General features: G+C 46.1%; 1 protein-coding gene across 1 annotated transcript in view; it reads right to left on the bottom strand.

Annotated features, from left to right (window-relative positions):
• Nucleotides 1-24,615, bottom strand: part of LOC144683424 (cyclin-dependent kinase 18-like) — a 108,878-nt gene that overhangs the window by 20,344 nt on the left and 63,919 nt on the right. The window contains exons 7-10 of the mRNA XM_078546417.1: nt 15,696-15,790; nt 14,604-14,666; nt 7,047-7,170; nt 2,730-2,850 (exon numbers count right to left, since the gene is read on the bottom strand). Coding sequence (XP_078402543.1) covers nt 2,730-2,850; nt 7,047-7,170; nt 14,604-14,666; nt 15,696-15,790 — 403 coding nt within the window. The remainder of the gene's footprint in view (nt 1-2,729; nt 2,851-7,046; nt 7,171-14,603; nt 14,667-15,695; nt 15,791-24,615) is intronic.

The following is a 24,615-nucleotide window of genomic DNA, read 5'->3' as shown; positions in this document are numbered from 1 at the left end:
TGCCCCCTCTGTCGCTGTAACTGTGCAAAATAACTTAGAATTTAAAAAGATCAGGGCTGTAATATTGCGCCACGCTATGTGAAGTAAACATTCAAGTTGTTGTAAATTTCACGAAGGCTAACAAGTGTGATAAACCTGACCTTTTGGAGAACAGCTATCTGTAAACAGGTGCTCAGTAACCCCGGAATCTGACATAAGAATTAAAAGCAGAAAATGCTGGAATTACTCAGCAGGTCAGGCAGCAGCTGTGGGGAGAAACAGAGTTTCAGGTCAATGACCTTTCATCAGAACTGAGGAGAGATAAGATGTAATAGGCTTTGAGCAGATGAAAGAGGAAGAGGGTCGGACAAAAGGAAAGGTCTGTGATAGGCTGGAGGGCAGGACAAATTAAATGGCCAAAGGCTTCATGGTAAAAAAAAGCCGAAGGGAGTGGTAACAGGGCAGATAAAGAAACAAAAGGTATGTCCAGACGAGGTATGAATGGCTGAATAGCAGCTGTCCGAATGCAAAGTGAAGGGATAAAGAAAGAAATGAGAAAAGAATGAACCAGCAAAAATAAAGAAGCATGAAACAAAAAGAAGGCAGAGGTTATGATTTGACTTTGTTGAACTCGATGTTGAGGCTGGAAGGCTGGAGAGTGTCGAGTTCCTCAGGGTTGTGTTCTAAGACCAACCATCTTTAGCTGCATCAGCATGACCTTCCCTCCATCATCAGGCCAGAAGTGGTGGAGTTTGCTGATGACTGCACAATGTTCATCACCATGCGCGACTCCTCAAAGTTAAGCAGTCTATGCTCATATGTGGCAAGACCTGGACAACATTCAGGCTTAGACCGATAGTGGCAAGTAATATTGGTGCCACAAAGTGCCAGGCAATGACCATCTCCAACGTGAAAGAATTCAGCTATCTCCCCTTGATGTTCAATGGCATTACCATCACTGAATTCCCACCATTAACATCCTGGGGGGTTATCATTGACTAGACACTGAACTGGCCCAGCCATATAATTATTGTGGCTACAAAAGCAGATCAGAGGTTATGAATTCTGTGGTGAGTAACTCATCTCCTCACTCCCCAAAGCCTCTCCACCATCTACAAGGCACAAGTCAGGAGTTTGATCCAATACTCTCCACTTGCCTGGATGAGTACAGCCCCAACAACACTCAAGAAGCTCGACACCAGCCAGGACAAAGCAGCCCGCTTGAACGGCACCCCATCCACCAATTTAAACATTCACTTCCTCCACCGCCAGTGCACAGTGGCAGCAGTATCAGCACAGCAACTCACCAAGGCTCCTTCAACAGCACCTTCCAAGCCCACAACCTCTACCACCTAGAAGAGCAAGGGCAGCAGATACATGGGAACACCACCACCTGCAAGTTCTCCTCCAGCTCACACACCATCCTGAGTTGGAAACATATCGCCGTTCCTTCACAGATGCTGGGTTAGGAACTCCCTTCCTAACAGCACTGTGGGTGTACCCACATCACATAAACTGCAGAGATTCAAGAAGGTGGCTCATCGCTATCTTCTCAAAGGCAATTAGGGATGGGCAATAAATGTTGGCATTGCCAGTGACGTCCACATCCCGTGAACGAATGTAAAAAAAATACTGCCTATGGAGATGGTGAAGTAGCTCCTCTGATTTGTCAGAGTGGATAGAGAGAAACTTCTTCCTCTGGTGGAAAGCCCAGAACAAGGAGACATAAAAATTAAAAACAGGCCTTCGTAGGGATGATGTCAGGAGGCATTTCTTCACTCAAAGGGTAGTGCAAATCTGAAACTCTCTCCCCATCTCCCCACACCCCCCACCCAAAAAATAGCTGTTGAAACTGGAGATCAGCTGAACATTTCAAAATTCAGATTGATGTATTTATGTAAATATTAAGAGTTAGGGAACAAAGTTGTGTAGCTGGAGCTAAGATACAGTTCAACCAGGATCTAACTGAATAGCTGATCAACATGGTGGGGTGAATATCCTGTTCCTATGTTCCTATGCACCCTAACAAAAAGGGCAATTTATTCCAAGTTAACATCATCTGGTCAGTTGTGTTAGTACAACTCAGCCACATCTTTCACAGTGTCTCATATACAAAATACAGTGCAGTGAATTGTGGGAGGGGGAGAATGAGTCCTATGTTTAGGTCTTGAGACACCAACACAGTTAAGTGTCGTTAACTAGCTCATGGGTACCTGAGTCAGCAGATTGTGGGTTCAAGTCTTACTCTGGAGGCTTGAACATACAAATGTAGGCTGACACTCCCAGTGTAGTAATGAAGAATGCTGCACTCTTGGAAATGCTGTCTTTCAGATGAGACATTCTATCTTTGAGGTAGATGTGAAAGATTGTGTGGCACTATTTTGAAGAAGAGTAGAGTTATCCCTAGCGTCCAGGCCATGATTTATCCATCAATCAACATCACTCAAAGCAACTTATCTGGTCATTATCTCATTGCTGTTTGTGGGAGTTTGCTGTGTGCAAATAGGCTGTCATATTTCCTACATTACAACACGAACTCCACTTTCAAAAACATACTTTGGCTGTAAAGCACTTTGGGATGTGGTGAAAGGTGCTATATAAATCTGAGTCTTTGATAGGAAGGAATTGAATTAATGTCTGTTATCTGGACAGGTATTGATCGTATCCCATTGATTACTGAAAATGCCTTGTCAGTAAAATCTGGTGGTTTGGAGAGATGTAAATATTTTTATTTTCTGCTAATCACTCACCACATGTCGATTTGTGTCGAGTATTCCGTGGATCCCATGAGGACATCTGGGGGTCGGTACCATAAGGTTACTACCTCGTTTGAATAGGTTTTTGTGGGAACAGATTTTGCTCTAGCCAGACCTGAAAGGGAAACAGTTAATTCTGTTTGAATGTGGTAATTGTACTTGTTACTGAATCTCACAGTCCATCTACCATACACAGTTTAATTTTTCTTGATTAGATCTTGATTAGGTTATAAACATTTTGGGATAAGGAGGTTAACCTGCCAGTGTCCATTAATTCCGCTCCATATTAACCACCAGAAGGATTCACCAGGGATGGTTCTCCTTCCTGCTTAACCCCCACCCACCCCTCTCCCCCCCTCTTCCCTCATGGGATAAGGTTTAGCTTCACTTGGGTATTTATTCCCACAGCAGAGTATTTGGGGAGGCAATGGTGTAGTGATATTGTCACTGGTGCTTCAGAGACCCAGGGTAATGCTCTGAGGACTGGGGTTTGAATCCCACCATGACAGATAGTGGAATTTGAGTTCAATAAAAACCTGGAATTAGAAGTCTGATGATGACCATGAAACCATTGTTGATTGTCACAAAAACCCATCTGGCTCACTAATGTCGTTTAGAGAAGAAAATCTGCCATCTTCACCTGGTCTGGCCTACATGTGACTCTAGACCCACAGCAATGTGGTAGAATCTGAAATGCCCTGAACCTACACCACATGGACTGCAATGGTTCAAGAACTCAGCAATAAATGCTGGCCTAACCAGCAATTCCCACCCCCATGCATGAATAAAAAATAATGGGGGAATTAAGCTAATTCATCCTTGGGATGTGGGTGTTGCCGGCAAGCCCAGCATTTACTGTCCATCCTTAATTGTCCCTTAAGAAGGTGGTACTGAGCCGCTACCTTCTTGAACCACTGCAGTCCATGTGGTGAAGGTTCTCCCAGAGTGCTGTTAGGTAGGGAGCGCCAAGGTTTTGACCCAGGAAAGGCAATATATTTCCAAATGAACTTGGAGGTGGTGATGTTCCCATGCGCTTGCTTCCTTACCCTTCTAGGTGGTGGAGGTTGTAGATTTGGAAGGTACCATCGACTACAGTTTGTCTTAGCTTCTTGGTTATCAATCTACTGGTATTGTACTCAACAGCCGATCCTCTAAATTCTTTGCACACACTGTGGTACTCATTTGCATTTCAACCCAAATTACTTTCTCCACAGTAGCCATCTATACAGATTACAAGCTGACATTCAAACATATTGCTTGTTTACAATTTACATCAACAACAGTGGCCATCTCCAGTCGCTAACTATTGGCGTATTCTACAATGACCTATATTGGCACAGGTGAGAAATGTTGGCATGTGATAGGTGACCTTTCACTCATGTCTAGTCCTCAACTCTTTGTTCCTATTTTACTAACACTATCCTGGTCAGTGGGGGCCGATTAGCTCAGTTGGCTAGACGGCTAGCGTGTGGATTAACGCTAACAGCACGGGATTCAATCCCCATGTAACCAGTCCTTCAGCAAGAAGGCATTCAGCTAAAAGGGAACCAACATTTAAAGCTCAAGCGATGGTACTGAAAATAAAGGTTGTTTGTAATGGACAGTTGTCAGAAATTGGCCAAGTTTTATATCCCAGGGTTTCACAAGGGTTTGGGACTGGATTTTTAAAAAATCTTTGAAATGAAACAGAGGCGAAATGAAATGGCTTCATGAACACACTAGTCAAGAGATGGCAGGTGCAGTCAGACCACACACTGGGCTGCGTCTATCCAGAACTAAGTGACTTATCTCGACCATTGAACTCCTGTGGCTAAATGTAGAGCCACAAATATCGCTTACAAGCTAATGAGCTGTGAGTTCCAGTTCCAAATCTCTTGGAAATGCTAATCCCAAAAACTGTTTCATTAGGACTAAACTTATTCATCAATTTGATGATGCTGATAAGCCAGAGTCTTCCCCATCAAAACACCTCATATGTTAATGGACTATTCACGAACCCAGGATGTGGGGTTGTTGCAAGATTTAAGGTGGTACAACCAAAAGAGGGTTTTGTGTCAAGCTGTGTCACAGGTGCAATTTTTGCACTTTAAGAAATGCGTGTTTAAGGACAGAGCAGCGACTTGCAGGGTTAACTGCGGGTGGGATTGATCAACCACATACATGGAAACGTGCTCCTCTGAGTAATCGGCAGGATGGGTGCTGTTCAGAAGCTCTAGAAACAGGGTTTGTAAGTATTGATTTATCTTGAAGGGAGCAGGTTATGAATGTTTGTAAGTTATTGGTGGTACACTAAATTGTTAAAAAGATACCAAGACATACTGAGTTATGATCCTTGACCATTTTCTCCACCCAGACAGATTCAGGTTGGATTTTAAAGTTAAGAGTATAAGAGGGGAAGTGCATGTTCATCTGTCTACACCCATCATATACGAAATACAAATTAGGAGCAGGAGTAGGCCATTCAGCCCCTCGAGCCTGCTCCGCCATCATGGCTGATCTGATTGCGGCCTCAATTCCACATTCCACCTACCCCCAATAACCTTTGACCCCCTTGTTAGTTAATTGTTCCAGTTGGGCCTGCCTCCTCACCTACCCATAGTAAAAAATCATTGCACTTTGGCGATGATTGGTGGTTTGGTGAATAATCACCAAGAACCTGTCTTCATGCAGGGAACTCAAGAAAAAGAAGAAGAAATCCTGGTCAGTCTAATCCTCTGAAGTTTTATCCCTTTTTCTTCACAGGTTTCAGATGTGTCATCCTAAATACCCTTCCTGTTTGAAATGAAAGCTCATCACACCCTTCTTTCTGTTCAAATTCTTCCCCGAGAAGACTAACAATAGTTACCAAGAAGACATAACAATATGAGAAAGGACAGTCAACCTCTCAAGCCTATTCCATATTCAATTAGGTCATGGTTGATCTGTATCTTAACTCCACCTACCTGCTGTAGTTCTCTATCCCTTTAATGCTCTTACATAACAAAGACATAATAATTTCAGCATCAACAGCTTTCAGGACAGAGACTTCGAGATTTCCATTACCCTTTGTGTGAGGAAGTGCTTTCTGACACCACACCTGAACTGCCTGTCTCTAATTTTAAGGTTATTTCTCCATTGTTCTGGACTCTCCCACCAAAGTTTCTTCCTTTCTACCCTATCAACTCCTTCCGTCATCTTATACTTCAATCAAATCACCCTTTAATCTTCTGTAGGTGAGAGAATATAAGCCAAACTCTTGGGACGATGTTCCCATTATTTAACCTTTTTAGTTCCAGTATCAGCCTAGTAAATCTGTGCTGCACCCCCTCCGAGGTCAATTTCCTTGCTGAGGTGAGTTGCCAGGATCTGAACACAGCTGACCTATGGACATTTCCTGAACATCCTTCAGTTTTCCTTTCCTTCTTCCACCTACAAACATATAAGACCCAAATTTAGTCTCATCTAGTCTCTCTGTCCTGAGCTGACCCAACGTCTCCAAGAGGAACTCAATAATAAGGCCCAATTTTAACTTTGTGGAAGTGGGTGATTTGTGAATGAATTAAAATTTCACCTATCGGAACAGAATTAGGCCATTTAACCCGACAGCCAATACCATCAGCCAATGAGATCATGGCTGATCTGTGACCTAACTCCATTTACTTTGTCTTTGCCCCATATCTCCTAATACCTTTTGTTAACAAATATCTGTCAATCTCAGATTAAAAATTGATAATTAACCCAGCATGGCTAAGAGAGCTCCAAATGTCTGCCATCCGTTCCTTGTAGAAGTGTTTTCTAAGTTCACTCCTGTAAAGGTCTGGCTGCAATTTTTAGTCTATGCCCTCTTAGTCTTAGACTCCCCGAGCGGCAGAAATAGTTTTTCTTCATCTACTCTATCATCTCTCATCATAATTTAACCTTTGGATTCCAGCTATCATTCTTTACAAATTTAGTAATGTCCTGCGCTATGGACCGTCACTTAGCTTTTCCCATAAAGCATCTCGCCTTGGCAATCTCTACAATACTAACCTGTGCACACAGGCCGCGGGCACTCTCTGGGACACTCCCCTGCAGTGGGTAAGGCTTTCCACCCATTGATAGCCAGTACACTGCAAGCCTAGCCTTTGATTCCATCTCCTTAGCCAAATACAGTCGTTACCAGCTACTCCCTGAGTGAACATCCTGCTTTCAAGTGCAGCTGCCACAGGAAAGATAGGGAATTTCCCAACTCTGCATTCGCCCACTCTTGGTCTTAATCTCTTGGTTTAATGATATGGACAAAACATAAAAAAGCGAATACTATCTTGAAAGAAGATGGAAAAAAAGACTTACCGAAATCAGCTAATTTTAATTCTCCTCGTTCGTTAATGAGCAGGTTCTGTGGCTTCAGGTCTCGATGCAGAACTTTCCTCTTGTGGCAATAGGCCAATCCTCTCAATAGTTGGAACATGAATATCTACATCAACAGAAGCATCATATCATGCTTTCTTTCATTTTGTTTCTGCGCTAAAATTATTATAAACATATTATCCTACCGCCCCTTCTTAAAATCTCTATGGGGTCAATTTTGACTTTTGGCCAATGGACCAGGCAGGGGAGGTGGTGGGGGAGGGTGATGATTAATCCCCACATTCCATGTGGGAAGGAACGTCGATATATTGCCAAGTGAGAATGGTGAGTTACTTGGAGGGGAACATCCAGATGGTAGTGTTCCCAACTACCTGCTGCCCTTGTCCTTCCAGCTGGTAGTGGTCTTGGGTTTGGAAGGTGCTGATGAAGGAGCCTTGGTGAATTAGACAATGTAGGTGATCCTGGTTCATCTCACCTGCACTGAAGCCTCAGGGCTGGTCTGAGGCATGATCAAGTGGTGCACCAAAATAAATTGCAGAGGTTGGGCAGGAGATTACATGATCTGGTGGACAGAGTTGCATGGCATCTGCTATGGCAACAGATTATTTTTGGCGCCAGGGCTTCTCTGAGGCCCCAATTATAATTATATCATTTAAACTAAAATAAATTAAATTAAAATTATATTTGGCCTTCAAAGTCTCTCCAAGTTTCATGGCATTGTGGAATTGTTCAGGGTGCATAAGGTGCAGTTTCCAAACTAGTTCCAACCTAAAATGGCAATCAGAATCCTATTTACATCAAAGGACCACAATTTCAATTCCATTTAAAAGGGGCCAGTCACCTCAAACAGGTACTTTGAACACTCTTTGAACACCAGCTGCATCGTATGAATATTAAACTGGATTTAAGTCCCTCTTGATTCTTCCATAGAAGAATCGGGTCACAGATTACAGCACAGAATTGGACCATTCGGCCCATCTGCTCAATGCCAATGTTTATGCTCCACATAAGTCTCCTCCCACCCGACTCATCTCACCCCCTCAGCATATCCTCCCATTGCTTTCTCCCTCGTGTGATTATCCAGCTTCCCTTTGAATGTAACCATGCTATTCGCCTCAACTACTCCATGTGGTGGCGAGTTCCACATTCTCACCACTCTCCCGGGAAAGAAGTTTTTTTTTCCCTGAATTCCTTCTTGGATTTAGTTTAGGTTTACGGCCCCTAGTTTTGGACCCCCTCCTCCCCCCACCCCCACCCCGCAACCCAGTTTCATTATGTCACAAAGCAATATGTGGCTACAACCCCTCTGTGTCACTCTACAGCAGAATTCCACTGTATGTCCTCGTCTTCCCTCCACACACATTTTTCTTTCAAAATGTCCAGTCCTTTCTAATAATCAAATAGTTTTTAAAATCACAAGGGGAGAGAAAGAACAAGATGTTTTCAACATGAAAATCTCAGACGGGGCTAGAGGTGGAGCTGCTTATTTTTTTATTCATTCACGGGATGTGGACTTCACTGGCTGGGCCAGCATTTATTGCCCATAACTAATTGCCCTTGAGAAGGTGGGTGGTGAGCTGCCTTCTTGAACCGCTGCAGTCCCTGTGGTGTAGGTACACCCACAGTGCTGTTAGGGAGGGAGTTCCAGGATTTTGACCCAGTGACAGTGAGGGAACAGCGATATATTTCCATGTAAGGATGGTGAGTGACTTGGAGGGGGACCTCCAGGTGGTGGTGTCTGCTGCCCTGGTCCTCCTAGATGGTAGTGGTCAAGGGTTTGGAAGGTGCTGCCTAAGGAGCCTTGGTGAATTCCTGCAGTGCATCTTGTAGGTGGTAGACACTGCTGCCATAGTTCGTCAATGGTGGAGGGAGTGAATGTTTGTGGATGTGGTGCTAATCAAATGGGTTTCTTTGTCCTGGATGGTGTTGAGCTTCTTGAGTATTGTTGGAGCTGCACTCATCCAGGCAAGTGGAGAGTATTCCTTCACATTCCTGACTTGTGCCTTGTAGATGGTGGACAAGCTTTGGGGAGTCAGGGGATGCAGGATTCCTAACCTCTGACCTGCTCTTATAGCCATAGTATTTATATGGTTAGTGCAGTTCAGTTTCTGGTCAATGGTAACCCCGAGGATGTTGAAAGTGGGGGATTCATTGATGATAATGCTAAAAAATGTCAAGGGACCATGGTTAGATTCTCTCTTGTTGGAGATGGACATTGCCTGGCACTTGCCAGTTACTTGCCACTTGTCAGCCTAAGCCTGGATATTATCCAGGCCTTGCTGCATTTGGACATGGCCTGCTTCAGTATCTGAGGAGTCGTGAATGGTGCTGAACATTGTGCAAACATCAGCAAACATCCCCACTTCTGACCTTATGATGGAAGGAAGGTCATTGATGAAGCAGCTGAAGATGGTTGGGCCAAGGACACTACCCTGAGGATCTCCTGCAGTGATGCCCTGGAGCTGAGATGACCTCCAACAACCACAACCATCTTCCTTTGTGCTAGGTATGGCTCCAACCAGTGGAGAGTTTGCCCCCTGATTCCCATTGACTCCAGTTTTGCTAGGGCTCCTTGGTGCCACACTCGGTCAAATGCTGCCCTGATGTCAAGAGCAGTCACTCTCACCTTACCTCCGGAGTACTGCTCTTTTGTCCATGTTTGAACCAAGGCTGCAATGAGGTAGAAACTGAGAGGGCTTAGTGGGACACTAACTGAGCATCAGTGAGCAGGTTATTGCTAAGCAAGTGCTGCTTGATAGCACTGTTGATGACCCCTTCCATTACTTCACTGATGATGGAGAGTAGACTAATGGGGCAGTAATTGGCCAAGTTGGATTTGTCCTGCTTTTTGTGTACAGGACATACCTGGGCAATTTTCCACATAGCCGGGTAGGTGCCAGTGTTGTAGCTGTACTGGAACAGCTTGGCTAGGGGTGCAGCAAGTTCTGGAGCACAAGTCTTCAGTACTATTGCCGGAATATTGTCAGGGCCCATTGCCTTTGCAGTATCCAGTGCCTTCAGCCATTTCTTGATATCACGTGGAGTGAATTGAATTGGCTGAAGACTGGCATCTGTGATGCTGGGGACCTCCAGTGGAGGCTGAGATGGATCATCCACTCGATACTTCTGGCTGAAGATTGTAGCAATTGCTTCAGCCTTATCGTTTGCACTGATGTGCTGGGCTCCTCCATCATTGAGGATGGGGATATTTGTGGAGCCTCCTCCTCCAGTGAGTTATTTAATTGTCCACCACCATTCATGACTGGATGTGGCAGGACTGCAGAGCTTAGATCTGATCTGTTGGTTGTGGAATCACTTAATTCTTTCTATCACTTGCTGCTTATGCTGTTTGGCACACAAGTAGTCCTGTGTTGTAGCTTCACCAGGTTGACACCTCATTTTTAGCTATGCCTGGTGCTGCTCCTGGCATGTCCTCCTGCACTCTTCATTGAACCAGGGTTGATCCCCTGGCTTGATGGTAATGGTGGAGTGGGGGATATGCCAGGCCATGAGGTCACAGGTTGTGGTTGAGTATAATTCTACTGCTGCTGATGGCCCACAGCGCCTCATGAATGCCCAGTCTTGAGTTGCTAGATCTGTTTGAAATCTATCCTACTCAACACAGTGATAGTGCCACAAAACACGATGGAGGGTATCCTCAATCTGAAGGAGGGACCTCGTCTCCACAACAACTTTGTGTGGTGGTCACTCTTACTGATACTGTCATGGACAGGTGTATCTGTGGCAGGCAGGTTGGTGAGGATGAGGTCAAGTACATTTTTCCCTCTTGCTGGTTCCCTCACCACCTGCCACAGACCCAGTCTAGCAGCTATGTCATTTAGGACCGGCTAGCTCAGTCTCTAGTGGTGTTACCGAGCCACTCTTGGTGATGGACATTGAATTCCCCCACCCAGAGTACATTCTGCGCCCTTGCCACCTTCAATGCTTCTTCCAAGCGGTGTTCAACATGGAGGAGCACTGATTGATCAGCTGAGGGAGGGTGGTACGTGGTAATCAGCAGGAGGTTTCCTTGCCCATGTTTGACCTGATGCCATGAGACTTCGTGCCTCCGGCTTCGATGTTGAGGTCTCTCAGGGCAACACCCACCTGACTGTATATCACTGTGCCAATGGGACAGGACATACCCAGGGATTGTGATGGTTATGAGTGGGACATTATCTGTAAGGTATGATTCTGTGAGGAAGGCTATGTCAGGCTGTTGCTTGACTAGTCTGTGAGACAGCTCTCCCAACTTTGGCACAGGCCCCCAGGTGTTAAGGAGGACGTTGCAGGGTCAACAGGGCTGAGTTTGCCATTATCGTTTCCGGGGCCTGGGTTGATGCCGGGTGGTCTGTCCGGTTTCATACCTTTTTATTGACTTTGTAGTGACTTTGGTACAACTGAGTGGGTCAGAGGAAGCTTCTAAAAGAGACATTTAGAACAATGAGGTCAGAGGTTAGCTTCCTTCTGCTGATCTCATCCAAGCGGTGCTACAGTTGATTACATCGTTCCTTGGTTAGGGAGACAGTGGGAAAGCTGTCCTTACAGTTTCCTCTCAGTGGTTGCACAGGATCGCGATGTCTCCTGAGGTCCAACAAACAGTTTACCAGCACATGGGGTGACCTGGGAGCAGTGGCCTCCTCCATAAGGAGCTCGTTAACGGGAAAGGGGGGGCCAGAAGTCAATTTTCAATTCGTAAATTGCCGAGGCAGAACAGTCTGATGCATACTAATGCACAACTGTCGGATGCAATGCTGGGATGAATGAAGTGATTTTTTTTTAAATAAGAGAAATTTTGGCACTTGAGGGTTTTCTACCCAATTGGGCACCATACTTCTCAGTTATGCCGTTTGGTTACTTTTGTGCTCGGCGAGGCTGCTGGCCCTCCAAGGCGCAATGAAGTGGCAGGCTCCATCATGGCTGCTGTCTGCCTTTGATGCTCGTGCTCTGCAGGCAGCTCCCGCCCCCCCTGGTAACACTCGGTGCTACTCATTGGGTGCTGAGCTCACATTTGAGGAATGTGACTCGTGAACAATTCAGATGCTATGCAGGATGAGGCCCCGGAAATTATTCAGACATCGGGTTCCTGATCGCAGATTGAAAATCAAGCCCCGTCTCTCATATGGGAGGAATGAGGGCAAAATACTGAAAATAAATTTTAAAATAATGCAGGAAAGAGAAAATTAATGTCGTAAAAATCTTAGCAAAACCGTTTGCAGATTCATCTTCCACAACAAGAAGCCTCTTGTAGCATCTTTTCACCCATGGTAATGTGTCTGTGTATCTATTACAATAATTTGACTTTGTACAGCCCCTTTAACATAGTAAAATGTCCCAAGGCACTTCACGGGAATATAACCAAACAAAATTTGACACTAAGTAACAGAAGGAGATATTAGGACAGGTGATCGATCAAAAGCCTGGTCAAAGAGGTAGGTTTTAAGGGGCATCTTAAAGGATGAGAAAGAGGTAGCGAAGTGGAGAGGTTTAGGGGTGAAAATCCAGGGGTTAGTGCCCAGGCAGCTGAAGGTACAGCCGCCAATGTTGGAACGATGGAAAACAGGACCAAAATTCGGTGAAGCTTGGTGGGTTATGCTGCTGGTAGAGATTACAGAGCTAGGGAGGGGTGAGGCCAAGGGGGGGATTTGAAAACAAGGGTGGGAATTTTAAAATCGAGAACTCCAACCATGTACCCAGCATCTACCATTTGGAAAGTACAAAGGTAACCTCCTGCGGATGCTGGAAATTTGAAATAACGTCAGAGAACGCCAGAAAAACTCAGCAGGCCAGACAGCTTCTGTGGAGAGAGAAACAGAGTTAACAGTTCAGGTCGATGACCTTTCATCAGATAATGTATTTCCAGCATTTTCTGTTTTTTTGCCATTTAGGAAGTGTTGTGATCTGGTCCATTCCAATCTTTTGTCGAGATTTGAAAGCAGATGAAAATTTTAAAACCTGGACAATGTTGGACCCAGGTCAGTGTAGGTCAGCAAGCGCAGAAGTGAGAAGTGAGAAGTGAACAGGATTTGGCCCAGGCTAATTTACAGGAACATAATAGGATCATACAAAAGCTGCAAGTTACGGAAGATCTTTTCCTCATTTCTTTCCTTCAAAAACTATACAATTGGTTTCAACTCGTTCTCTCCAATTAATTATTTAAAGCAAACGCATGTCGATTTGTCATGCATTAGCTCAACAGGATTAGCCAACAATCCTGGAATATTTTAGAGCAACATTTGCAGCACAAAGGGCACCACATTATTGCATTACTGAGACCTGGATAAAGACACACAACTCGAGGGGTGGGACTGGGTGAGGCTTTGAGTTTTGAAAATCTGCTTTACTGAAGATGAAATTTCATTAAACATTAATTCCAATTATTGCTCCCAGATCACGAGGCTCAGCATGAGCGGGGAAGAAAATAGAAATCTACTTCAAAGCAAATGGACTTTCGGTGCCTTGTCAACATTTTGGAAATTTCCAAGACAGGTTGCTCAGTAACTCAGCTGCTTAATAAAAAAGATTGAACGCTTGGGTTCAACTAGAATGTTCCCAGGTTCTCCAGGAATTGACAGTCAATTTCCAGGACTTTGCTTGCAAGCGTAGGGGGCATTATAGAAATTTTTATTCATTTAATTTCCTTCGAACACTCTCATTGGTTCCGGGGTGGGGGGAATGGTGGGGCGTCATAGTGGTAAAGTCACTGGGCTAGTAATCCAGAGGCCCAGGCTAATGCTCTGGGGACAGGGCTTCATGGCAGCTGGTGGAATTTAAATTCAATTAACTAATAATTATGGAATTGAAAACTAGTTTCAGTCATGGCGACCATGAAACTATCATCGAGGTGTCAGCTGTGCCTCAGTTCATAGCACCCTCGCCTTTGAATCAGAGGGTTGTGGGTTCATGTCCCACTCCCGGAAACCAAGAACTATGATTGTACTCGAAAGAGTTGCAATCTGTGACTGTTGATAACTCGAAAGAGTTTCAAGACACAGTTGGATGGAACAAAAGATGAAACTATCATCGATTGTCATAAAAACCCTTCTGGTTCACTAATGTCCTTTGGGGGAAGGAAATCTGTCGTCCTTACCTGGTCTGGCCTACATGTGACTCCAGACCCACAGCAATGTGGTTGATTACCCTCTGAATTGGCCAAGCAAGCCACTCAGTTACGGATGGGCAACAAATGCTAGCCTTTAATTGCCAGTGACACCCACACCCAGTGAAAGAATTTTTTTAAACATCATGATCAAAATATTAGGGATCTCAGTGACAGTCAAGATTAACCTAATCAGGTGACGGAGTTTGTTCCTTTTCCAATTGGTTCGGAATGTCCAAAGGATGGACCAATGGTGAGTGTGTGGGGACTGGGGTCATTCACAGGGGGAGTTCATGTGATGGAGCCTCCAGGAATAGATCCAACCAGAATAAGCAACCCGGCAGCCTACAGGTAAACTTTGTCGGACAGAATCTTGAGCTCTGCTCTCTATCTTGAACTCTTTTCAGTGCCTCAAACAAGCAACTGGAAATTCCTCCCACCTTGACGTTGTACATGCTCATGATGTTCCCGCAATTGTCCATGTACTGCTTCAGGTCACTGTCCTGCAAAACAAACGGATACTCTGTCATCTGGTGGTGGGAGGTCAGTTCTGCAACTCCCACACCCCCTAAAAATTCACTTTTGGAAGGTTAATTCAAACAAAGATTTACATTTCTACAGCACTTCTCACAACCTCAGGAAGTCCCAAAGAACTTTCCCACCAATTAAGTACTTTTGAAATGTAATTACTGTCATAATGTAGGAATACTGGCAGCTAATTTGCACATGGCAAGCTCCCTCAAACAGTGATGTGACAATGATCAGGTCATTTAGAGATATTGAAGGAGGAATGAATCTCCTGCTCATCTTCTAAATGATGGCATGTGGTCTTTTACATTCGCTTGAGAGTGACTTTAGTTAAACATCTCATCTGAAAGGTGGGTCCTCCAACAGGGCAGCACTCCATCAGGACAAACTGCTTAGATTATATATGTAAGTCTCTATAGTCAGGCTTGAACCCATACTCCTTCTGACTCAGAGGCAAGAGTGCCACTCACTGAACCAAGACTGATACAGTATATTGGGAGCTTTACTCTGTATCTAACCCTGAGCTGTACCTGTCCTGGGAGAGTTTGATGGGGACGGTGTAGAGAGAACTTTACTTTGTATCTAACTCTGGGCTGTACCTGTCCTGGGAGTGTTTGATGGGGACAGCGTAGAGGGAGCTTTACTCTTTATTTAATGCCATGCTGTACCTGTCCTGGGAGTGTTTGATGGGGACAGCTTAGAGGGAACTTTACTTTGTATCTAACCCTGAGCTGTACCTGTCCTGGGAGTGTTTGATGGGGACGGTGTAGAGGGAACTTTACTTTGTATCTAACCCTGGGCAGTACCTGTCCTGGGAGTGTTTGAGAGGGACAGTGTAGAGGAATTTTTGCCTTGTATCTAACTTGTGTTGTACCTGCTCTGGGAGTATTTGATGAGACACTGGTGCAAAACTGACACTGTATTGAGGACAGAACTTCAAAAGAAAACTTATTTTAGAATGAAAAGAAAGATTGCGAGTGAGTTTCCCCAGTTTGATGTCTTACCAAGTATTCAAAGACAAGGGTGAGTGAGCGGTCAGTGTGAATGATGTCATGCAGAGTGACAATGTTTGCATGTTTCAGATTCTTTAGCAGGGAGACTGTGGAGAAAGAACAGAGTAATTAATTGGGATAAACCTCCACACTTCAATGATAGCCAACTTACACACTCCCAATTTTAGTGTTGGAGAGTCAGTCTCTTTTAAAAATGCAGTTATGGTTCACTGCCTCACAACACACACTCTCTCGCCAACTCCTCATACTGTGATCTTATTTCTGTCTCCCGCACACCCTATCCATCTCTCATGCGCTTTCTCCCTCTCTTACACACTAGTTCAGCCTCACACTCTTTCTCACACACAACACACTACCCTCCTCTCATTGTTGCCTCTCTCACACATGCTGGGTCATTTCTGCTGACCATTATAAACCCATTAGAATTTCATTAACTACCCAAAATAAAATTACCCACACTGACACCAATAGACACTGAGAGGCTGCTTCCCCTGGCTGGAGGATCTAGAACACTCAGGATAGTCTCAGGATAAGGAGTTGACCATTTAGGACAGAGAAAGGGAGACATTCAAGCAGAGGGTGGTGAATTTTTGAAATTTTCTACCCTAGAGGGCTGTGTTGTTCAACTATTGAGTATATTCAAGACAGAGGTGGATAGATTTTGGGGACTACGGGAATTAATGGATATGGGAATCAGGCCAGAAACTGGATTTGAGGTAAAAGATCAGCCATGATCTTACTGAGCGGCAGCACGGCCTTGAGGAATCGTGTGACTGACTCCTGCTTCTATTCCTTGTGTTTTCATGATGCTTTCACTTGCTCCATTTTTCTCACTGTCTCAGGCTCTCTCTCATACTCGCTCTCACATGGTCTGGTCTCACACTCTCTATGTCATTCACACTCATCACCACTTTCACTCTCACTAGCTTGTTCTCTTTCCCAGTCTCTCCAACTCTCACATTCCCTCTGCCTCCCTCACACTGCCCACCTTTCCTCACTCCCTGTCTTTCCTGCACTTGCGATCACTCTCACACCCTTTTTCTCTCATCCTCCCACAATAAATACGGTGATAAACAGCAGTCTGCAGGATCCGACAGCAAAACAACACCTGATTTTAACTATACGATCCCCAGCGCACTCACATTAGCACAATACAATGGCCTATTAATGATTGGCCAGTCTCTCCAGGTGACATATCACCTGACCTCAGCTACGTGCTTTTCCCAAGCCAACCTTTTAGTGTTTAGGTAATCATGTAACACAAGAGGAAATCTTTAATAGTTATAATCCATTAACAAGAGTCAATTCAAAAGCTGAGAGGAGTATGTTTAACATATCAAAGGCACATAGGAGTGTAATAGTTGACAATTCCCTTAACTTGTTGTTTACATGTTACTGAGCCAAATGAACTCAGAAAGCCTCAGGGTTTCTCTGCACTCAGACTGTGTCAGCTGAGCTGAGCCAAGGAAATGGAAGGATGGCACAATTAGCCCATGGACAAGGAAGAGGAAGACCTCAGTCAGATCAAATAGTGGTAATGTTACTGGGCTAGAGATCCAGAGGTCCCAGAGTAATGCTCTGGAGACAATCATCTCAACTGTAAGACATCACTGCAGAAGTTCCTCAGGGTAGTGTCCTCGGCCCAACCATTTTCAGCTGCTTCATCAATGACCTTCCTTCCATCATAAGGTCAGAAGTGGGGATGTGCAGCACCATTCACAACTCCTCAGATGCTGAAGCAGTCCATGTCCAAATGCAGCAAGACCTGGACAATATCCAGGCTTGGGCTGGCAAGTGGCAAGTAACATTCACACCACTCAAGTGTCAGATAATGACCATCTCCAACAAGAGAGAATCTAACATCACCCCTTAATGTTCAATGGCATCACCATCACTGAATCCCCCACTATCAACATTCTGGGTGTTACCATTGACCAGAAACTAAACTGGACTAGTCATATAAATACTGTGGCTGCAAGAGCAGGTCAAAGGCTAGGAATTCTGTGGCGTGTGACTCATCTCCTGACACTCCAAAGCCTGTCCACCATCTACAAGGCACAATTCAGGAGTGTGATGGAATACTCCCCACTTGCCTGGATGAGTGCAGCTCCCACAACACTCAAGAAGCTTGACACCATCCAGGACAAAGCAGCCCACTTGATTGGCACCACATCCACAAACATTCACTCCCTCCACCACCAATGCACAATAGCAGCAGTGTGTACCATCTACAAGATGCCCTGCAGGAGTTCATCTAGGCTCCTTCGACAGCACCTTCCAAAACCACGACCGCTACCATCTAGAAGGACAAGGGCAGCAGATAGATGGGAACACCAGCACCTCGAAGTTCTCCTCCAAGCCACTCACCGTCCTGACTTGGAAATATATCACTGTTCCTTCACTGTTGCTGGGTCAATATCCTGGAACTCCATCCCTAACAGCACTGTGGGTGTACCTACACCACATGGACTGCAGCAGTTTAAGAAGGCAGCTCACCACCACCTTCTCAAGGGCAACTAGGGATGGGCAATAAATGCTGGCCCAGCCAGCAAAGGCCACATCCCGTGAATGAATTTAAAAAAAAGAGTTCACATCCCACCAAAGCAACTAAGGAATTTGAATTCAATCATTAGTCTTTGAATTCTCTTCCACAGAGAGCAGTGGAGGTTGGGTCACTGAATATTTGCAAGGCTGAGACAGATTTTTGATTAACTGGAGAATCAAAGGTTATGGGGGAACAGCAGGAAAGTGAAGTTAAGGCCACAATCAGTTCGGTCACAAACTTATTAAAAGGCGGAGCAGACTCAGGGAGCCAAATAGCCTTCTCCTGCTCCTATTTCTTATGATCTTATTATGATCTTGTTAAAATGAAAAGCTAATATCAGTAATGATGACCGCAAACCACTGAATGGTCGTAAAAAGGAAACCTGCGTCCTTACCTGGTCTGGCCTACACGTAACTCCAGACCCACACCAATGTGGTTGACTGTTAACTGCCCTCTGAAATGGGCCTAACAAGCCACTCAGTTGTAGGCGGCTCATCACCACTTGCTCAAGGGCAATTAAGGATGGGGGATAAGTCCTGGCATTGCCAGTAATACCCACATCCCGCAAACAAATTTAAAAAGTTCATCACTATCCCAGTGGCCAAGTGGGTTCATTCTCAGGATTTGGGGAAGGCCAGCATCTATTGCCCATCCCTAGCCTTGGAGAGGGCACTTCAGTTAAGAATCAGCCACATTGGTGTGGGACTGGGGACACGTATAGGCCAGGTTCCATAAGGACGGCAGATTTCCTTCCCTGAACCAGTTTGCTTTATCTGGCAGTCTCCATGGTCACCTGTACTGATACCAGACACGCTATTTCCAGGTTTTCTGTTTTACTTCTGTTTTGTAAACTAAATTCCAATTTCCAAAGTGACAATGGTGGGATTAAAAACAGAAAATGCTGGAAAACCTCAGCAGGTCTGACAGCATCTGGTTGACTCTTAAAGGCCCAACAAGGGGCAATTCGGGATGGGCAATAAATGTTGGCCTAGCCAGCGATGCCCACATCCCATGAACAAATATATTAAAAAATCTGTGCAGAGAGAACCAGAGTTAATGTTTCAAGTCCATATGACCCTTCTTCAGGGCTAAAGAGAGCTAGAAATCTGATTGAATTTATACTGTTTAAGGGGGTTGGAGCAGGTGAAGCTGGATAGACCAGCGATAGGTGGGGGCAAAGGAGAGATTGACAAAGACGTCATGGACGTAAAGACAAAGGGAGTGTTAATGGTAGCGGTCAGGGCTAAAAAAGGTGCTGACAGTGGTGTGAAGGTAAAGAAGCAGAATGTGATAATAGCTGAACAGGGGTCAGCACTCTGTGAAAGAACAACATGGAACAAGTAACAGGCGGCCATATTGGGGGTGAGGAGGGGAGGGGCGGTGGTTGTGGTAAAAATGATAGAAAATGGGATAAAAAGGGGAGATAAAAAAGGGGATAAAGCAATGAATAAATGAATAAAAATAAAAATAAATATATCAGGTTCGGGCTCAGCACGATGCTGAACTCTTCTTCCACCCCTTTCGTCTCCGTGCTCACTTCTTTGGGCAGGGGTCCTCACCCTGTTCAACGGATCCTTTCACCTGCCTCCAATATTCTCCCTCCAGCTGGACCCCTCCCTCTGGCCACTTACCTGCTCTTGATCTTTTCATTGAGAACTGTCAGCGTGACATCAGCTGTCTCAATTTCTCTGCTCCTCTCACCCACTCTAACCTGTCTCCTTCTGAACTTGCTGCACTCCATTCTCTCAGGTCCAACCCTGACTTTGTTATCAATCCTGCCAACAAGGGTGGTGCTGCTGTTGTCTGGCGCACTGACCTCTACCTCGCAGAGGCTGAGCGCCAACTCTCAGACACTTCCTCCTACCTCCCCCTGGACCATGACCCCACCACTGAACATCAAGCCATTGTTTCCAGGACTGTCACTGACCTCATCTCCTCTGGAGATCCTCCCTCCACACCTTCCAACCTCAGTCTCCCAACGTCGGACGGCCCGCTTCTACCTCCTCCCCAAAATTCACAAACAGGGCTGTCCTGGTAGACCGATCGTGTCAGCCTGTTCCTGCCCCATGGAACTCATTTCTTGCTATCTTGACTCCATTCTCTCTGTCCTTCTTCAGTCTCCACCAACATCCACAATTCCTCTGATGCCCTACATCCTATCAACAATTTCCAGTTCCCTGGCCCCAACCGCCTCCTCTTCACCATGGACGTTCAATCCCTCTACACCTCCATTCCCCACCGGGATGGTCTGAGGGCTCTCCACTTCTTCCTCGAACAGAGGCCCGAACAATCCCCATCCACCACTACTCTCCTCCGTCTGGCTGAACTTGGTCTCTCACTGAACAATTTCTCCTTAAACTTGTCTCACTTCCTCCAAATAAAAGGTGTGGCTATGGTATTTTGCTTTTATCTATGACAATAGTGGAATTTGAACTCATGTCCTCTGGATTATTGGTCACATAACAAGGCCACTACACAGGTGCATCCTGCTCATGTGTGACGACATTGGGTGAAGGCAAAATTAGACTTGGCTAGGATTCTCTTCATGCTTGAACAGGCAACCATCTATTCCCACACAGGAGAGGTCACTTTGGGGGATTTCTAGAATGATGGAATTGTATCTCGGTGTCCAGTCAGGAGAGCAGGAGAGAAATCAACAGAAAATACTCGGGAGGTGTAGACTGCCAGTCAGCCATGATTGAATGAGGAAATTATTGTACCCTGTGTTCGGGAACAGGCACTGGCTTCAAGACAGGTTGTCTCACAGTCTTACCACCACCAGCCTGTGGTAGCTAAGTATGAATCCGGTATTATCTCACTCTGCCAGGGCATGGTGCATTTTTCCTGCTCTAACACACTTCCACTGTTTTGTCAGTACTCACGATGAGCTCCAGGAAATATTTACATCAAACACACGGGCCTCAGCGTTAACCCCCTTCCCTTACACATCTTAGCACGTCTTTGCAAATGCACTCACACGCACATAGGGCCCTATTTTAACTCTGTAAGTGAATGCGTTTTGAACGAGTTAAAATCTCACTTGGACCCCACACACAAACACAAACACACTGGGCTTTCTCCCACACACACACACGCACACACACACTCATATACACAGGCAATTAAAGACACAAACAGATTCGAATACAGCGCACTCTCGCTCAGACACACACACACACGTGTGTTGGACAGGAGCGATCACTCTGGTAAGCTACGTATATGTTTCCGGTCTTCAGTCTGTAAGTGAAATCTGCTTTCATTTTGGCATCTGTTGCAAGCTCCTTTGCCATAAAGTAAAAAATTAAGGGCAGAATTTATGTTCCGCAGGCTGGCGCCCCTCCCCCACCCCCCGACTCGAACCAGCGTCAAATCGCGCGAGATGACATCAGACGAGCATCCCGACATCATTACGCACTCACGCGATATTTCGCTCGGCGGGCACGCACGCACGGGGCAGTCGGAAGAGCGCCCGCCGACAATTAAGCTCATTAACGTCCCAATTGTCAGCGATTTTTCGTGGCCCGTCCACCCTTAACGGTTGGCGGACGGGCCAATCGGCCGGGCGGCCTTCACATTTTTGATGAAACCTCATCCAAGGGCAGGGATGAAATCTCCGTTAGGATTTAAAATAGAAAGAAATATCTGGGGACGGTATTTTTGTGAGGTCAGGTGTTGGATTGTGCTGCACGGCCATTTTTTACAGCGTTTTTGTGCTGTCTTTTATTCTGTGGGGGTCCTGCAGCTCCCCCCGGGGCCGCTGTCTGCCTACAGGGGGGGTCAGCGGAAGTGCTCACCAACACTCGCGGTGACATCGGCGCCCACCCTCTCCCCGCCCCCACCGGCAGTGCCGAACCTTTCTCCAGGCGCGTTTCACGCTGTTAATTGAAATCGCGGTCAGGGGCCGATCACGGTCGTGGGACTGTTTCCCGTCCACTCCCGAGCCCACTGATCGCACACGAGTTCAAAATTCAGGCCTAAATCTTCCTACACGTTTACTCTGGCTTGACCCCATTCAAGGCTCTCTGATTTTAAAGCTTTTGCCAATAGTTTTATTTACAGGGCAGATCACTCCTCAAGTATCAAAGATGTCCAATATTCAATCTGGTTATCGGTCCTTGTTACCACTGTTATGTCTGAATAACTATTCAAATCGGTGTAGTAACGCCTGACTGCGTATTTCAGATCCAGTAGGACATTCTATCAAAAAAAATCAAAAGAACATAAGAGAAGCCATTCGAGGGCAATTTCTACAATGTCCGCACTTCCATCCAGCGGTCAGTTCACAACACACAGGTACTACCCAGGGCAAGCTGGACATCATGTGGGTTAGGATAAGGACAGTGAAGTTTTGGATAAGCTCAAGATTTTGAGAGTGGGGAATGGGAGGCCCAACAGGAGAGCACTGGAATAATTACATCTGGAGGTGTCAAAGAGGTGAATGTGGGTTTCATTAGTAGGTGTGCTGAAGTAAGGATGAAGGTGGATGATTTTATGGAGGTTCAACCAGATACACTCACACACACAGTCACTTACACAGGCACTCTCACTCTCACACATACACACTCTCACACACACACACACACACACACACACACAGTCAAAAACACACACACACACACACACACAGTCAAACACACACACACACTCACACAAACACACAAACTCTCCCTCTCACACAAATACACAAACACACACACACAGTCAAACACACACACAGTCAAACAGACACATACACGCACGCACACACAGTCAAACAGACACACACGCACACACACACAGTCAAACAGACACACACGCACACACACACAGTCAAACAGACACACACGCACAGTCAAACAGTCCGGCACTCAGGGGACTGCTGAAGGCCAGAAATCTGCTGAGTCTGAGTCAGATGACGACCCTCTGGACTCGGTCATGTCACAGTTGCTGGAGCTGCAAAGGCAAACTCGGGAACATCAGGAAGGGATGTCCGCTGCACTCCTCAGATTGTAAGGCACGATGGAGGAGTCCGTCCGCTTCAATCTGAGGTTATAGCCGGCATGTCAACGCACCGAGGTCAACACTGGCAGGATGGCGGCCGCCATGGAGACCTTGGTCCAGGACTTCGCTCCTGCACTGCTGCATGGGCTCAACTCCATCGCTGGCCCCATAGTTGGCCTCCAATACTGTGTATGTGAGAGGGGTGCGGGGCAGCTCAGTCTCACTCCAACTACCCCTTCTCCTCAAGAAGTGAACCAGGGCCCTTGGGCACCCATTGGGAGGAGGATCAGCAAGTGCACACCCCGGGGCCATCCATCCAGGTGACTCCCGGAGTGTCCAGCCCACCTGAATCCCCTCCTCCTGTGACCCCAGCAGCTCCAGCTCCACAGGCTGAGGGCAATATCTCTGCCGCGCAGCAGGACCCCGAAAGCAGGCCAGGGCCCTCCAAGTCACAGCCGTTCAGAGGACGCCCGTTAAGGTCATCGGAGAGAGGGCTTAGCAGTCAGCAGGCTGCCTCCACCTCCGCTGTGGATGTTGGGGAAGCTCCAAGATGTAGCAGCAGGGTTAGGAAGGTTAAGGAGGATTAGTTGCACAGCCTGGGCGCGGGTGTTAATCACTTGTACATAATGTTCACTATTGTAAATAAACTTTCAATAACGTCTCCCTGCCTATGGCTCCTTGTTCTGATGAGCAGTGTTCATGTCGCTCAGATGAGAAACCTTTCTGCCAGAGTGTCATGGGCAGGCGTCACAGAGTTCTCTCATTCTCTCTGTGTGCTCTCAGCACCTTTAATGTGGGGCTGGCCCCCATCTCTTCAGCACTGGTCAGTGATGCTGTGCTCCTGAAGGGCTGAGGTGCTGAAGGCAGGCAAAGGATCAGATGCTTTTAAAGTTTCAAGGCTGCGTCTCTATGATACAACCCTGAATACAGAGCAAGCGAGCTGCCCTCGGCCAGACGGGAGTCAGACATTCTCAGAGGCTGTGTGAAGATCTATGGAGTGTCCTCACTGCATGTCATCATCATTCTCCTACAATCAAGCAAATATTAGGGCGTCCACTGCGTCTCCATGACAGGAGCATTCTCACAGAGAGTATTCACGCTGCCGTAAGCCAGACTGGAGTCAAACGTTCACAGATGCGATGTGAGGATTTATGGTGTCACCTCACTGCATTATTGTCGTCATCATCCTCCTCAAATCTAGCAGCTATGAGGGCCACCCGAGCGCGCCTGTCTCATCTGGCCAGTGCAAGGGCCTCTCCCCTGTCATCGTCACCTCCCAGGATCTCCTCACCCTCATCCCCGTCGACATCCTCCTAAGCGGAGGAGGCCTCCAGCTCCCCCATCTCCTCCTCAGCCAGCTCCTCTCCCCATTGCAGCGCCAGGATG

This window comes from Cetorhinus maximus, chromosome 8 (assembly GCF_964194155.1).
Source record: "Cetorhinus maximus chromosome 8, sCetMax3.hap1.1, whole genome shotgun sequence".
NCBI lineage: Eukaryota > Metazoa > Chordata > Chondrichthyes > Lamniformes > Cetorhinidae > Cetorhinus > Cetorhinus maximus.
This window is presented reverse-complemented; position numbering and strand designations above follow the sequence as displayed.